General features: G+C 33.8%; 1 protein-coding gene across 6 annotated transcripts in view; it reads right to left on the reverse strand.

Moving 5' to 3' along the window:
- Positions 1-6,880: 6,880 nt before the first annotated feature.
- siz (Brefeldin-resistant Arf-GEF family protein schizo) overlaps positions 6,881-16,329 on the reverse strand; it is a 184,643-nt gene continuing 175,194 nt past the window's right edge. For all 6 annotated transcript variants that reach the window (XM_072546249.1, XM_072546248.1, XM_072546247.1 and 3 more), the window contains one exon: positions 6,881-12,366. In XM_072546249.1, coding sequence (XP_072402350.1) covers positions 12,143-12,366 — 224 coding nt within the window. In that variant the 3' untranslated portion in view covers positions 6,881-12,142. The remainder of the gene's footprint in view (positions 12,367-16,329) is intronic.

The raw sequence follows: 16,329 nt of genomic DNA on the forward strand, positions 1-16,329 counted from the left end.
TATGTTGTATCATTTATTGTGAAATTATTTAAAACCTATTAATAAAATGGGAGCATTTTAAAACATAGAGAAGCATTAAAATATGCTAATATTCCTCTAGATATCGGATATCAGGAAGAAACGTGGAAAAATACGAAGAAATGGATAGCCAAAACTATCAACTGCACAAACCCTAAAAAATTTCTGACAGAAAAAACCTTAGATGACTGGTTAGACCCTAAATACTGAAGGAAAAAAACTTTAAATGGGCGCAACAAATTCAGTACATATACTGAGATAGCCCATATAAATAAGCATATATAGAGAACATAAAAAATTACGGGCCTAAAACCTACAAGAAGAATGTACAGATGAAAAACTAGAGAACTTTTCTCCAACGTAAAATATCTAAGCAAATAACTAAACCGCAGACAGATAAATAAAAGCAAGTAGCGCAAAAACCATAACAAACCCGGAAGATATTGCAGCTTTGTGTCACCGCTGAGAGTTATTGAAGAAGTATTCTACCTACGATGTCCTCTAATAAAAGCACCTTTATTTTAACATATACGCATTCGCAGTTTTGCTTCCTTTTGAGAAGAACAAACAAAATCTTTTGAGCTTATCGTTACTGCTCTCTACCCTCCACAAAAACATAACCTCAAAAAATTATTATCTGCTCAGCTTTATGCTCAGAAAACTAGAAGAAGAATATAAAAACAACGCAATGGAAATAAACTTAGAGAAAACCGAATACCTAACAACAGAAAACAAGAATATGAGAAACCTAGAGATAGACGAGGGAAGACAAATAAATGGAACAGATAAATTCAAGTATTTAGGAACCATAATATCGAACCAGGGAACAACAGAAGAAGACATAAACAACAGACTGAGACAAACAAGAAACTGTATAAGACAAATAAACTCAGCGTTGTGGGATAAGAACATTACGATAAAGACAAAAAAGAGAATATATAATACCCTGACAAGAAGTATCCTGACATATGGGTCCGAAAACTGGACAATAAACAAGAGAAATAGAGGTAGAATAAAAGCAGTAGAAATGGAGTTCCTGAGGAGAAGCTGTAGACTTACAAAAAGAGACAGAATTGAAAACGCAGAGATTAAGCGGAGAATGGGAGTTCAAGCAGACATAATCGACTATATAGGAGACTATCCTGGTACGGCCACGTCAGAAGAGCGGACAGAGGACGCTGGATAAACAAAATCACAGAATGGAGCCCGATTGGAAGAAGAAAGAGAGGAAGACCCCGAAGGTCATTCAGAGATGAAATCGACGAGGCTATGGAGAAAAGAACCCTGCGAGATGGAGACTGGAATGACAGGGAAAATTGGAGAAAACGGCTGAGTGAAGGAAGACAGTGAAAACTGTGGAAATCCTTAGTAGTAGTAAATCATTATCTAGAATGTTTGAATAGACATGGTAAATGATTTATACCGTTGAGCCATTGTTCTTCATTCATGGCGTCGTGAATACCTGGCGAGATAAAACACATACAAAACTCTTAACTCACAAGCACAAGAACTCGTTTGAAATTTAATCGAGTACCTACTTTGAATTAGAAAAAAGGAAATTTTAAAACAAAACTATTATTTTACATTCTATTTATTAACTATATTCTATATATAACGTCAAATTTTGTCTACTAAAACAACAAAATGGAAGTCAGAATAGATAGACAACTTACAGAACCTATAGAAATAGGCAGCGGACTAAGACAAGGGGATTCATTGAGCCCCATGCTCTTCAATTTGATCATGGATGAAATCATCAAAAGCGTTAACAAAGGAAGAGGATACAGAATGGGAAACAAAGAAATCAAAATACTACGCAGACGACGCAATATTGATATCCCAAGATGAAGATAGTCTGCAAACACTGGTCCACAGATTTAACATAAGAGCAAAAGAATTTAATATGACAATCTCATCTCAGAAAACTAAAACAATAGTAGTCAGCAAAGAACTAACCAGATGTAAAATGGAGGCATGGAAATACCTGGGAATTTAACTGTCTAGCTAGGGAGGCCTGGACAAAGAAGTGAGAGATCAAGTATAAAAAGCAAATAGGCTGCCAGGATGCCTTAATAACACTATATGGCGAAACAGACACATTAACACTGAGATGAAGTGAAGAATTTATAAAGCCAGTGTAAGACCAATAATGACATGCCTCAGAAACAAGACCCGACACAGCCACAACGCAAAGGCTACTGGAAACTGCAGAGATGAGAAGAAGAAATACAGGAAATACGCTGAGAGATCGAAAGAGAAGTGAAGACATTAGAAGAAAATGTAACGTACAGTGTATAAATTGTAGAGTAAGAGAAACCAACCCTTACTCTCATTAATGTATAAGAATGACACTTTACATATTTACCGGGGACCCCTTTCTTATTGAGTGTCCACCACAGAATCTCCTGAGGAACTTTGTCATAGTATCATATACTTTCTCAAGGTCAATGTACCATATAAGCTATTGTTTCTTTATTCCTGTATTTTTCCATCAACTGCCTTATAATGAAAATTGCGTCTGTTGTTGATCTGTCTCGCATAAAGCCAAAATGATTATCGGATATTTCTGTTTATTCACGTATCCGTCTATCAATTACTCTCGCCCATATTTTCATGGTGTGACTAAGTAGTTTTATGGCCCTGTTGTTTGTACATTGTTGTACATCTCTCTTGTTTTTGTAGATAGGTACACACTGCTTCTCCATTCCTCTGGCATTTGTCCAACTTCCATAATTCTATTAAAATGTCTCCTAAAATATTTAATTAATTATTATTATTAATTATTCCATATTTACCACACAAACAAACAAATTATAAACATCCAAGGAGTTGGTAGGATTTTGTAACAGGATATTAGGAATGAGAGAAGATCGTCTTTCCTCTTTCGGTTGCGTGAGTGTGTTGTCTTAAGGCAGGGTCCCACCAGTCGCGCTATTCTGCGCTTCGACGCTCTGCTTCGAGCAGCGCGGAGCAGAACTACACAGAGCGGCGCAACTTTGCGCATGTGATTCTAGAGGAACAAATAAGTTCCAGTTTTTATTTACGCGCGCACGATGGAAACAAAATTAGCAATAGCAAGTGCTGCTGTTATAGTAATTAACCATTTTTTATAAGAAAAACAAAAGACCCAGAGGACACGTCGTTATTGGGTTACACCAGTATTTAAAAGTAGACAAGTTTATAATGGAAATAATCTTTTAAGTGATTTAGTTGCAGGACAGTTTCAATTTTTTTTTCGTATGTCGTTACACGATTTCGAGTACCTGTTTACAATGATTGAACCAGTAATAAGAAAGAGATGAAACAAAGCATTTATCAATGTCTACTGAAATTAAAATGTAAAATTAGCTTTGCCTGTGTCCATTGACTTTTTCATTTTCACCTTTTCTCTTCTATATGAAGACAACAAAGACGTCATCTTTGTTTTAGCTTCAGCGACGGAACAACCGATATTGTCTGCAATAAATACCCATGCATCATATTTCTTACTTTTTATATGATAATTATTTCTTTTCGGATTCCACAATTCCGGTTTGTCTCTGTATGCCTAAATAAGTTTTTCAACTTCTTCATGATTCCACTCAAAACTCATTGCGGAGATAGTACAGAAACACAATAATCTGTAAAAATGGTCTTCAATCACAAACACCGTTCCAACTAAACGCGCACTTTTCTTTGATTTACACTACTTTACCGACAACCAACGGATAATGTTCGTTCTTGTTTGAACTTGCACGGCGCAGCGCTATTTGTCGTTCCCACTAGTCGCTCAAGCTCCGCGCACAAATGAACCAAAACAAACAGCGCGGCGCAGCGCAGCGCGACTGGTGGGACCCCGCCTTTAAAGTTTCCATGTTTCCGGTTCTATTCATCCATTACTTACCACCGAGATGACGCACGCAGCTAGGCTAAATGCTATTTCATGCCACAGACTGATTGATAATAGGACAATTTTCTCGCATTTCTGCTATCCGGCTACTGAATTTTGTAAACAGAATCGGTCAGTGTTTGTTAGGCTACTTCTGCCAAATTGTCGAAACTACTACTAATAAAAACCAATGTTGATATTTCTAGGACTATTTTTAACCTAGATGCCTAACTATTTTTTTAATTCATTATTTGTATATTTATTAACATTAAGACTTTATTAAAATACTCACAGTAAATTCATCTGCAAATTTATATAGGCAGTATCTCTCTCTCTTACTACCCTCGATAGTAGATTCCTTAAAACAGGTATCCAACTCTAGTTTTCACATGACAATTTTTCCCTTTTATCATTATCATCAGTGGTGCTACAGCCCCAGTTGAGCCGCGACCTTCCCCACTCCCTAGCTATTTCGTCAGTCGTTTCTGTGGGATCTTCCTCGCATCCTCGTCTACACCTGCCCTCCATCTCAGTCTTGGTCTACTTGGCTCTACTCCTATTTCCTACTGGTGCTGATATGGTTCGAGGCCTACGGGGCTTCAATCTATATTAGGTCCACTAATCAAGGTGGCGAAATATATTCAAATCTTTTGTGGGTCAAATCGAAGGTGGCACCTTTGAAAACGATTACTCTACCACGACTTAAACTACTAGCAGCCTTGATTTCAGCTAGGCTAGTAAAACAAGTCAAAGATTCACTACGGATTAATTTCGATAAAGTTGTTTTTGTGGACTGATTCAACTATTGTCTTGAATTGGCTAAAGTATTCACCAAATCACAAATCAGTTAACAACATTCGTTAGTACTCGCATTTCTAAGTTCTTATACTTAATAAATAAATTGTCCTCTGCCCAAAGGACAACAAAACGAAGTAAAAGGCTGCAACTGCGAAGAAGAGCATACAGCAAACTAGTATCCAGAGTATCTATGTAGTATCGCACATGTGAATATATCGAATATTTGGACAATTCGCCAAGAATATTAGGAATAAACCAGTCCCAAATCATTAAAATTTTATATTGTGCCATCTATGTGGTAACTGCTAGACAAACAGAACCGGTGCATAAAGAAACAGTAACAAGGCCACTATACGTTGTCGTAGCAATTAGCCCCCAACTGAGGAAAGATCCGACAAGCTACTAGCATTTCTGTTCTTCTGATATTAAACTTTGCAAAGAGGAGTCGTGCTCGTTTTGAAAGAATGTGGTGGTGGTGGTGTGGTGGAGTGGAAAATTGGTTTATTAAATTTCTATCTACTTACCTACTTCAAAATAAAAATCGAGTGGACCCCTCTCATGTTTGAAAATCTATTTTATAATCATAGACTCATTCATATAGTCAATGAACCCCCAAAATCGTAAAAAACCGCTGAGTGCTAGCATTTAAAGGGGTGCGTTTTTGAGAAAGGGGTGAATTTGTCCCTAAGCACTAGGGTACATTTGGACATTCTATGCTATTTTCGTACATATACATCCAGTAAAAAAGTAATACATTTTCTCTCGAAATATCACTTTTTAAAGTAAGAAAATATTTTTTTTTTGACAAAAATATATTCAAAAAACTAAGCAAAACACCAGGAACACGCGATTTTTTTTTGCCTCATAACTTTTTTCCACAAGGGTTCTGGCGGTTATATTGAATTTGTGCAGCATACGTTGTAAATCGTCTTCACTTTGGGCGAGTAGTATTGCGTCGTCTGCATATCAGATTATTTTAAGCTGTTTTTCTCCCATTTGGTATCCTTTTTTTTATTAGTTCATCTATAATAAGGTTGAACAATAGATGACTCAGGGAGTCTCCCTGTCTTATCTCATTGCCAGCTTCAATAGGGTCAGTTAGTTCTTCTTGTACTTTTACTTTTATTGTGTTATTTTGGAAGATATTTTCGATCGTTTTGATTATTCCTAAAGGTCTTTCATACTACTTCGTCCAGTGCTGTTTCTGTTGATTTTTCTTCTTAATATGCATGCTGGTTGCCAATGAGAGGATAATTCTCTCAATGGCCCCTCCTTAATATGTCTATCCAGAATTTTTTCTATTCTCTTCAACAGAAATGATGTAACACTGATCAGCCTGTAGGATTTAGGTAGGGCATTGTCTTGTCCTCTGTTGTATATGTACACCACCCTTACAGTTATCCCAGTCTTTGGTACATATCCTAGTGCTATGCTAGTGTTAAAGATCTTTTTTATGATAAGCAATAAAATGTCCAATCCTTTTTATAGTAATCCAGGAAATATTTCATTTGCCCCTGGAGATTTAAATGGAGCAAAGTGGTTTATGTCCGAATTGTTCTCTAGTTTAATTTTTTTTGCAGATAATTCCCAGTCTTCTTTCATAGGACGTTTAGGTCGTTCTAGGTTTTAAGCCTGAGTCTGCCCATCAATAATTGTTGAACATGGTAAGTGGTTCTGTAGTAAGAACTCTACCGTTTCCTTTTTTAGATTCGGCAAAGGTGCACTCAGGTTTTTTAAGTGGCCTAGTCCTTATGCCGTCATTCTTAAATTGTTCTAAACCAAAATAAAAACCGCTAACAGTTATATCTCATTGAGTACATTAAAAATGTGCACACGGGCGAGCTTATCAAACCGGTCTAGAGCGGAAAAGCTGAAATGCGGGTCGCTTAGTTGCACGTATAAGGTGCAATAGCGATGTGTATCTCATGATTCGGCTTTTTGAAGCTTTAACTGTCAAAACTGGAGTGCCTCTGCCTATTTACTCTTATTAAGGAACGCCATTGGTTACCATTCCTTAGCCAAGATGATCCAGATTTAAGGCGCTAGAAACCCGCCTTCACTTATCCCATAGGTATGTAGACGTGGACATACTTAGAATTTATGGACATCATCCACTTAGTATTTGTCGTAATGATAGTTTCGTAGTAATTATTAGAATGACGAAGAGTTGAAGAAGGATAAAAATAAAACAAAGTATAACACTTAAAAATGGTGAAAATATATTTGGTTACTTTTGTCATGCACAACTTAAAATATAAAAACAAATAGATTACTTGTTATATAGTAGTATTTTATACACAGGGTAACTTTATCCAGTACAAGTTATACAAACAAATGTAAATATACAAAAAACAAACTGGTAGAGAATTGTCTTCTATTTAGAATGGCAAAATAAATAATATTTATCAATATGGACAAAAATACTAAAATTGATCGATCAAATTATCTACTATATCTTGATACGAAACAACTGATGACATAAGAAATCATATATTTCTGATAAATACCAACTATACATGACATTTAATACAGCTGTAATAGGCAAGTAAAGTCTAGTGAAGCTCGTATTTGTCATTCTACCAAAAGATTATATTGCAATTAGGATAACTTATGATATGCAAAAATAAAATTTAACAGTAATATTTCGCCTGGTCATCACAATGTTGGTTTAAACGAACACGTGTATATTATATTTACTATTTATTACAACTACTGATTCACTCTGTTCGATAAAACAAACAAGCAATTAAAAAAAGAGAAGATCCTAGTAATTATGGGTAATAAGTTTCCTAGATAGAACCTTAAAACTAATAACTAGAATTATAGCTACCCGATTAGCAGCCGATTTAATAAGGATTGTCATAGAAAACAAGCCAGCCACAAAAAGATGGAAAAGACAAAACATCAATTAAAAAAAAACAAGTTAACCGAGAAAACAAAAACCACAAAAACACAGAGTAATGGAAATGAAATGAAAATATTACTCAGAATACAAAACTCTATATATTGAGACAGCTAGAAGCCAAAGATATAAAAATAGAAAAAAGTAAACAGTGTGACGTGACACAAGTTTTTATTAAAAGTTATAAAATCTGAAATTACGAAGCTGTAGTTGCTGAGTTGAAATATAACGTCCTGAATGTGGCACTTCCGGTTATACCGGAAGTAGACGTCAACTTTGATATTTTGATAACAACATAGTATTTTTATTTTATTTTGTAATTCTACATGAAATTTTAGACAAAAATTGTGCACAATGTCCTATACTTGGATTTCTCTCATGAATTTAAAAAAATCCTAGTCCACTTTGAATAAAGATGTGCTAGTGATGTGAAATTGTAATCAATAAACAACAAGCGCTTGTCTGTTAACTCCATATGTCCAACTCATTGATATTTCATACAGGGTGTTTTTAACTTAGCCATCAATTTAAATCTATCTATATAAAAGGCTAGGACGACAAGTCAAGTTAGACTGTTATAAACTGCGGCCAGTTTGGTCAATTTAACACAAAAATTAATAAAAAGAAACCAGTAGTGGAAAATGACAGAAACGAAATTAACGTTTTGGGTTATTTTATAAATGCCTCCATTAGAGACTGTGAGAGAAATCTTACTTTGTCGACGAGAACAATTCCTCGCATTAAAAAAAAACAAATGGAAACCATTTTCATATTATTTGGTACAATACTTACAATTATATGATCTTTCTCGAAGGGTAAAATTCTGTGAATGGTTTTTAATGAAGACCCAGGAGGATGAAAACTTCATAAAAAGAGTAATATGGTCTGATCAAGCAAAGTTTGGCAAAAATGGATTATTTAATATAGATAATTCCTATTTTTGGTCTAATGAAAATCCACATGTTAGTAGAGAATGTTATTTCATAGATGGTTGGAGTTTTAATGTTTTTTGTGCAATAAAAGACAATATAATTTTAGCATTAAAATTTTATGGTGAAAATTTAAATGATATTTCCATCTTTTAGAAGCAGCCATACGACCGGCGTTACATACTCTAAAAAATGGAGAGGCGGCATAATTATGGGTCAGTTGCTCAGCATCTTTACGACATGTTTAATGATAGTTGGATTGCCAATCAGTGCCCGTTTCGTTGGCCTGCTCACTCTCCTAACTTGGTTCCTTTAGATTTGGTATTTGGGGTTACATTAAAAATGAGGTATTTTCCAACCCTGTTACGACAAAGAAAATATGATGCACAGAGTCTTACTTGTTTTTAATTCTCTAAGACACGATCATACTTCCAGAATTACAAAACATTTGAACACTTATAAATTACACACAATTTATTGTAAGGTATCTAATTAAATTAATGCACAATACCTAGTCAACGTTTTTAATGATATCCACAATTAATAATCCTTTCGTGCTATTGGTTACCTTTCAGAACTAATAACTTATAAAAAATAATAAAATATCACCTTAAATATTAGAAATGATGGCATAACCTTTACTAATGTTGAAATAATTAAGTGTTATGTTTTAAACTCAGATAATGAAATATCTCAAAAATAGTTAGATAATCGGAAGTGCCACATTTAGGACAATATTATATTTCAAGTTAGCGTCATCCAAAACCTACAGCTTAGTAATTTCAGATTTTTATAATAACTATCAGCCATTACTTTTAATCAAAACCTGTTGTGCCACACCCTGTATAGTGTACCAAGTACATAACTTGGATTTTTGTATAAAGCCTACAAATGCAATAACTAGATAACTAGGAGTTTTCCGACGTTTTTCCAGATATTCCCAATCTTGGAAAATATGTCCATTATTAAATCCATCATGGATGGTCAGCAGAGAAGCTAAAAATGTTTAAAACTGAATGAGGCTTTAAGATTATGTCAGTTTTACGCTATAAAGAAATTCAAACTTTGCAAAAACTTTGGAATTTGAGTTACCTGGTTGTAAAATTGAGGTGACAAAATAATCCAATGAGATTACATAGTATTTATTACTTTGAAAGCAGTGATTTTTAAGACGTTCACGTCTTGTTTGTAGAAGTAACGTTTCTGTCTGTGTAATGAACTGACATACACCTCCCAAGTTCTTTCACATTTCTCAATTTCGAGATTGTGACATCCATTTTGTTTCACATTGTAAGTACAACAATTTCATTTCAATTGCACCAACACATTCAAATAATGGGATATTAAAATGCAGTACAAAATTATGGAATAAAACCCATACTGGAACATACACCAATCAGACCAAAAATGAGATGAAAATCTAATGATAAATTATATGTTTAATAGAATAAAATAATAACAGATTTACACAATTAAAAAGGGAGGGAAGACGGAGTGACTTTCTACAAAAAATAATCTCGTGAGTGGCAACAAAACTACACAGGAATGTAACGTGTATGTACAACTTTTCAAATAATGGCACTCCTACGGTCTTGCCGTATTTATTAATAATAATTGCCGTAATTCTCTTTGGCGCTCTAATAGTGTCTCAAGATTGAAGATGGTTTCTTGTATTAATATTATAACTAATTATTGGGTTGTTCGTCTTGCTACAATCGCAATTACTGTGTTTAAATTCAAATATGGTTGTTGTAAATTAATCAATACATTTCTCCGTCCTGTTCCCTTAGATTCCTATAGCATCGGTAAAAAACTGGATTTAGCTACCGATAGTGTGAGAGGCGATAAGAGGACAGATGCAAATAGAGATTCGACCAATACACGTCTCCAACTCGCCTGTTCGTTTTTTTTTTTGTAAAATACTGTCAAAACACCATTGAATTTACAGGTAAGTCCAACCCTAGTTTTATATCAAACCTTTACGATGTTTTTTTTATGAGTTGTTCATTTATCCCGCCAGGGAAATATAGTCGATATTAATTTAATTATTATTATTGTAATAGACTATTGCTTGTTTAATTCGCCACATACTGAATCTCAAGCTTATTGAATGCGACTATCATTGCTGTCTAGCATTGTGCATAAACTGTATTACCTGGTTTAATGTTAAAATTCAATGGCTGACACATTTCATTGTTGCACTTTGCGATTGTGATTTTAGCATGTGAAACTCATCTCTATTATACATTGAGCTAGAACACATAAAGTAAACCACACAAACAAAATAAATATAAATGATTCGGACGTATTCGTTTTTAATTTACCTAGACTTCGAAATAAATTGGTTTTTATTGAAAACTTTAACTTCGTAGTATTTGGAAATATATGGATTATTGCATACGATTATTTTAATATTAATTTAGTTCTAGGTAAGTTTAACACCAATGTCATCAGTATAGTATAGTACGATTCACTCTTTATACAAAACACCAATTTACTTTTCATATCAAATTATTCTACAATTATTCATTGTAATTATTCATTAGGATTTATTTATTAAGAATTAGAGCGTTATTTATACCAAAAAACAAGCGATTTTAGAATTTAATTATATTTAAAAATGACTTGCAAATCCTCAAATTCCGAATTTGAATTGTTTAATATTTATGGACCTTTAACTCCAGATTTGAATTTTTTATCATATGAAATTAAATTCAATAATACTGCTAACTGTATAGAAAAAATACTATGGTGGTACTTTAAAAGAAATATTAACCACTTAAATAGGAAATCACATTTTCAACGCATAATATATGCAACTAGAACAAATCCCTCGATATTTAGTGGGATTTAATAAATAAAGACAGTCTCCTGCGTTAAATTCACATTATGGTAATGTTTTAAAAACTGACACTAACTTTTTCCAAAAATATTAAACAGTGAAAAATTCGGTACATAAATGTTATTATTAGATATATACAGTTACAATTAAATTCACGAAACATGTGATATATCAAAAACAGTTACACAATTTAGTAAAAAAACACTGATAAGTATCAAAATGGAAAAGTACATGGTGAGATGTAACAATTTCACTAAATAAACCGAATTAATTCTATATATTAATGTATATATGTGCTAAATAGACATTCTGTCTATTATAATACCATCCAAATGCTTGAAAATTAAATAACTCATTTAACAAATTAAAAAGTGCCAAATTTATTTTTTACATTTACATACCCTGCTTACTATATAATATAAAGTTGTACATATTTCGAACTATGAAGCAAGAGCATATATGTTATTACAAGTTTTGTGTTCTACAGCGAGAAACATTTTCATTTCTCTCCCGTGAACAAAAGATCGTACATCCAAAAATATAAATTTTATGAGATAAATAACTTTTTCTGACCATTTGAACATTACAGGCAGGGACAGATGTATTGGACTTAGATTGTTTCAAAGCAAATAAATATCAAATATATCTACTTCTGATGAGTATTATAACAGACTTACCTAAAGGCATCGAAATAAAATTTGGTTAAAATTTGAAAAACTTGGTAACAAAAAATGAGCAGTACACCAATTAACACTACCCACTGTAAGAGAAAAACATAAAAACTTTTACACCTCTGTAGACTTGGAGCCAGCTGCGCTTTGCTTTTTGAAAATTCCTCCTAGGAATCCTTGGTGGCCTTGGTGACTATGAACTCCCGATTTTCCCGGTTGCTTGCCAGCTAGTTTGTCAGATCTTGAACAGGAACTGGCTGATGTGGATTGGAATGAGACCGACATTCCGCTATCTAGGGAGCCGACACTACCTCTTCTCTGAGCCTTTTCTCCTGCAACTATAAAAATCAAAACATTGCGAAAAAGTGTCTTACTAGTTTATAATAAACAATACATTTCACAGTAAAATATTTTGCTTAGTGTATTTACTTATTTAGTATTCTGTAATTAAAATTAAAATAGAGTGATAGGGAAATACATGACGTATGCCACTTATTGACTATGATTTGAGTTTGATCTAGATGAGATTTATTATAAACAGAAACTTTTTGGGTTTGTCGGCCTGTTATAAATCACTTAATTACTACTAATACAATTTATATTTATGTCTGCACTTTTTGCTAGTTTGCGATGGAATGCAAAAGTGATATTTGACCCTAAAGCCACATTGCAGGTACTTTAACCCTTAAATGCCCAATCGGGGTCACTATGGGACCCCAGACATACATTTTTGGCTATAATATCTTTATTTGAAACATTTGGCAACCGCGCAATCAGGTATTTGTGTGGACGTGTCTCCTACGTTTTCTGTTAGTATACCACGAACATTCGTGAGGTGCAGTGGTCTGTAAGAGAGATTTAGATAAGTGGGGTCTCGCTGTGACCCCGATTGGGCATTTAGAGGCACCAGAATATTTTTATTATTTTTAACATTTTTCGTCAGTTTACATTGAAAAATGGACCGTAAGAGAATGAAAATGACAATAAGCGACCAAGAACATGAAAAAATTATCCGAAATATGGAAGAAGGGATATCAGACTCCGATTTCGACTATGAGATTACCGACGAATCAGATAGCGAAGAGCAAGATGTTTTTGAGGAAAATGTTTCGGAAACTGAGGACAATTTAGAAGTCAACAGTGACGAGGAATCAGATGCAGAACCTACCGAAGTGGACGATAATATTAGTGAGGTTAGTGGTCCAACATATACATCCAAATCTGGAATGCAGTGGAATAGCCTACCTTTCGTGAGATCCAAGAGGCAACAAAAAAATATTATAAATGTACATCCAGGCTTAACAAACTATAGTAAAAATTCCAACACGTTTTTAGACTATTTCAATTTATTTTTGACCGAAGAGATGAAGAATGTCATATGCCTTCATACTAATGAAGAAGCTGTTAGGCGTTATCAAGAGTGGAACGAAAAACATCCGAATAACAAAAAAGAGTGGACGGTACTTACCAACAATGAACTGGATAGCTTTTTAGGAGCACTTATCAAAGCTGGTGCTTTAAGGTGTGGGAAAGAATCGACACGAGAGATATGGTCTACAGACACCTCAATACGCCGGTCATTTTTTACAGCCGCATTCGCTAGGAACCGATTTGAAGAATTATCGAGTTTCTTGAGGTTTGATGACAAAGTGACCAGGGTGGAGCGGAAGGAACAGGATAAGTTAGCGGCGATACGAGTAATTTGGGACATGTTCGTCTCTAACTGTGACAAAGCCTTTGAACCATACGAACATATAACCGTTGACGAACAGTTAGTGAGTTTTAGAGGAAAGTGTCCTTTTAGACAATATATAAAATCAAAACCTTGCCGCTATGGGATAAAAATTTGGGCTGCCGCGGATGTTAAAACATCTTATCTATCAAAACTTCAGGTGTACCTTGGAAAACTACCAGGTGGTAGAATAGAGAAAAATCAGGGATTTCGTGTTGTGAAAGATCTGGTGGAACCATATCATGGCAGTTGGAGAGGAATTACAACTGACAACTTTTTTACCAGTGTTCCTCTTGCTCAATATCTTTTATCTAAAAACCTTACTTTACTTGGGACCGTCCGCAAAAATAAACCTGATACACCACCACAACTAAGTTTGACAAAAAGACCTGCGGAGTCGTCAATATTTGCTTTTACTAAAGAATTAGCTATGGTTTCGTACATACCTAAAATACACAGGATGGTACATCTTCTTTCAAGTCAACACGATAGTGATATAATTTGTCAAGACTCTCAAAACAAACCCTTGATGATTTTAGACTATAATAATACCAAGGGTGGTGTTGATAATGCCGACAAACTGATTAGGGAATATTCCTGTAAAAGAAGAACTGCTCGTTGGCCATTCAGGCTCTTTATGAATATTATAGACATATGTGCACTAAATGCCTATATTTTATACATTGAAAAAAATCCTGATTGGAAGAAAAATAATTTTTCACGAAGACGTATTTTCCTGTTACAATTAGGGGCTGAGCTTGCTCGAAACAACATGGAAAAAAGAGCGAAATTTATAAAACATAAAGCCTATGTAAAATCTGCTTCCATTCAGCTAAGAAACGTGCTCGTTGTTACCAGTGTCCGCGAAACTGTGACAGAAAAGTGAATACCGTTTGCTCTTTTTGCAAAAAATTTATATGCCAGGTGCACAGAAAAGAAGAAAAAACTATTGTATGTAAAAATTGCAACTAAAAGTTATATGCTTATATTATTATTTAATTTTAATTTTGTTCGAATTGAAAATAATTTGTTTCTAGAAAAGCCGTTAATTTTGTATGAAAAATAAATAAAAATTATTCAAATATGCTTAAAATTATTTTTAACCGTGTTTTCCTTTTAGTCAGTGCTAAATGACGTTACTAAATTGAAAATTTTAGTGGGGTCCCTAGGAGACCCCACATGGGCATTTATGGTTATTTTCATATCACGGGCATTTAAGGGTTAAACTATTTGTCTACAGTCAAATTATTGATAGAATTTTAATCTTTCTTATGTGAATCATCTCCAATATGCATTTTTTGTCGTAGTTTTGTTCTTTTTCCCAAATTTGTACATTTACAAAATCAAACGAACGGCTATTTTCTAATTCTTGTTTAATTTGTTGTAAACTATATTTGTGTGCAACAACCGTTCTATGTAGATATTGGCGTGTTCGTCCAATATATTATGTTGTTACGGTCTTTACAATTTATTTTATAAACAGTATCGGACTGATGACTTTCAGTAAGGTCGGGTTTAAATTTTGAAAAATATTTTCCAGATGTTTTTGATGATTTCTGTTCAACATTGATGTCATATTTTGCCAATATTTTCGACATTGTTGCACATTGTTTTCGACATTCATTGTTCATTAACGTATGGTAAGGATATATAGTATTTGTGTGAGTTAGTGACATTACTATTATTCTTGTTAGGTATAGTTTGGGTTTGTTTTGGATTGGCATAGGAATTAGACTGATTTTTGATAATGCAATTTTCTTTTTTTAATTAGACGGTTTTAACATTCTGGCGGATAATTTTATTTAAGATATCTTTCAACTTTTTTCAGATTTTCGGAATGGTATTGTGGGCTAGGTAGTCCTATATATAGGTTAATTGCTCTGTCGGTAAGACTGAATATAACACTTCTTTTATGAGTTATAGGTGCGTTGGTAATAAAAATTTGGATATCCTCTGGACCAAAAATCTGTTGTAAACCAGTAGCTATCAGTCGGTTATTGTCGTTATACTCTAAACTTAAATCAAGGAAAGTAATTTTGTTGTTTTCTTTTAATTTTGTAACGAGTCCGTTACTTAAATAATCGTTTACCTTCTTTTGTGACTGGAATCTTTTAATTTAATTCTAAATTAAATTCATATTGAAATATTCTTAAACTAAATATTTAAATAACTCCCAGTAAATTTTATTTTCTGAGGTTGGCATTAAACTGCGCCCTCAGCGGTGAAATTCTGAAAATACATTCAACCGACAGCTTGTAAAATCACTTGTTGCTGGAATCTCGTTGAGTGAACATCGTTTGTTCAAGGCGGCTGGGGAAGTGCCACTTTTTTTTCCCGAATTTGGTTTAAGTTTATTTTATGTGAAGAGCTGTTATTTTAGAAGAAACCATTTGAGTTATTTTGTTGTTTTGTACGAGGATATTTTCAGTTGGATCACCCTAGCCGGTAAGATAACATTACAAATAAATTATAAGGAAAAATCCTTTATATCACCCGCCATTGTTAGTAAAATTCAGATCTATTTTAATTTCGTCTTTGATAGGTATTTCATATATTTGATACATGTTAT

Source organism: Diabrotica undecimpunctata, chromosome 10, assembly GCF_040954645.1.
Source record: "Diabrotica undecimpunctata isolate CICGRU chromosome 10, icDiaUnde3, whole genome shotgun sequence".
In the NCBI taxonomy this organism is placed as follows: Eukaryota; Metazoa; Arthropoda; class Insecta; order Coleoptera; family Chrysomelidae; genus Diabrotica; species Diabrotica undecimpunctata.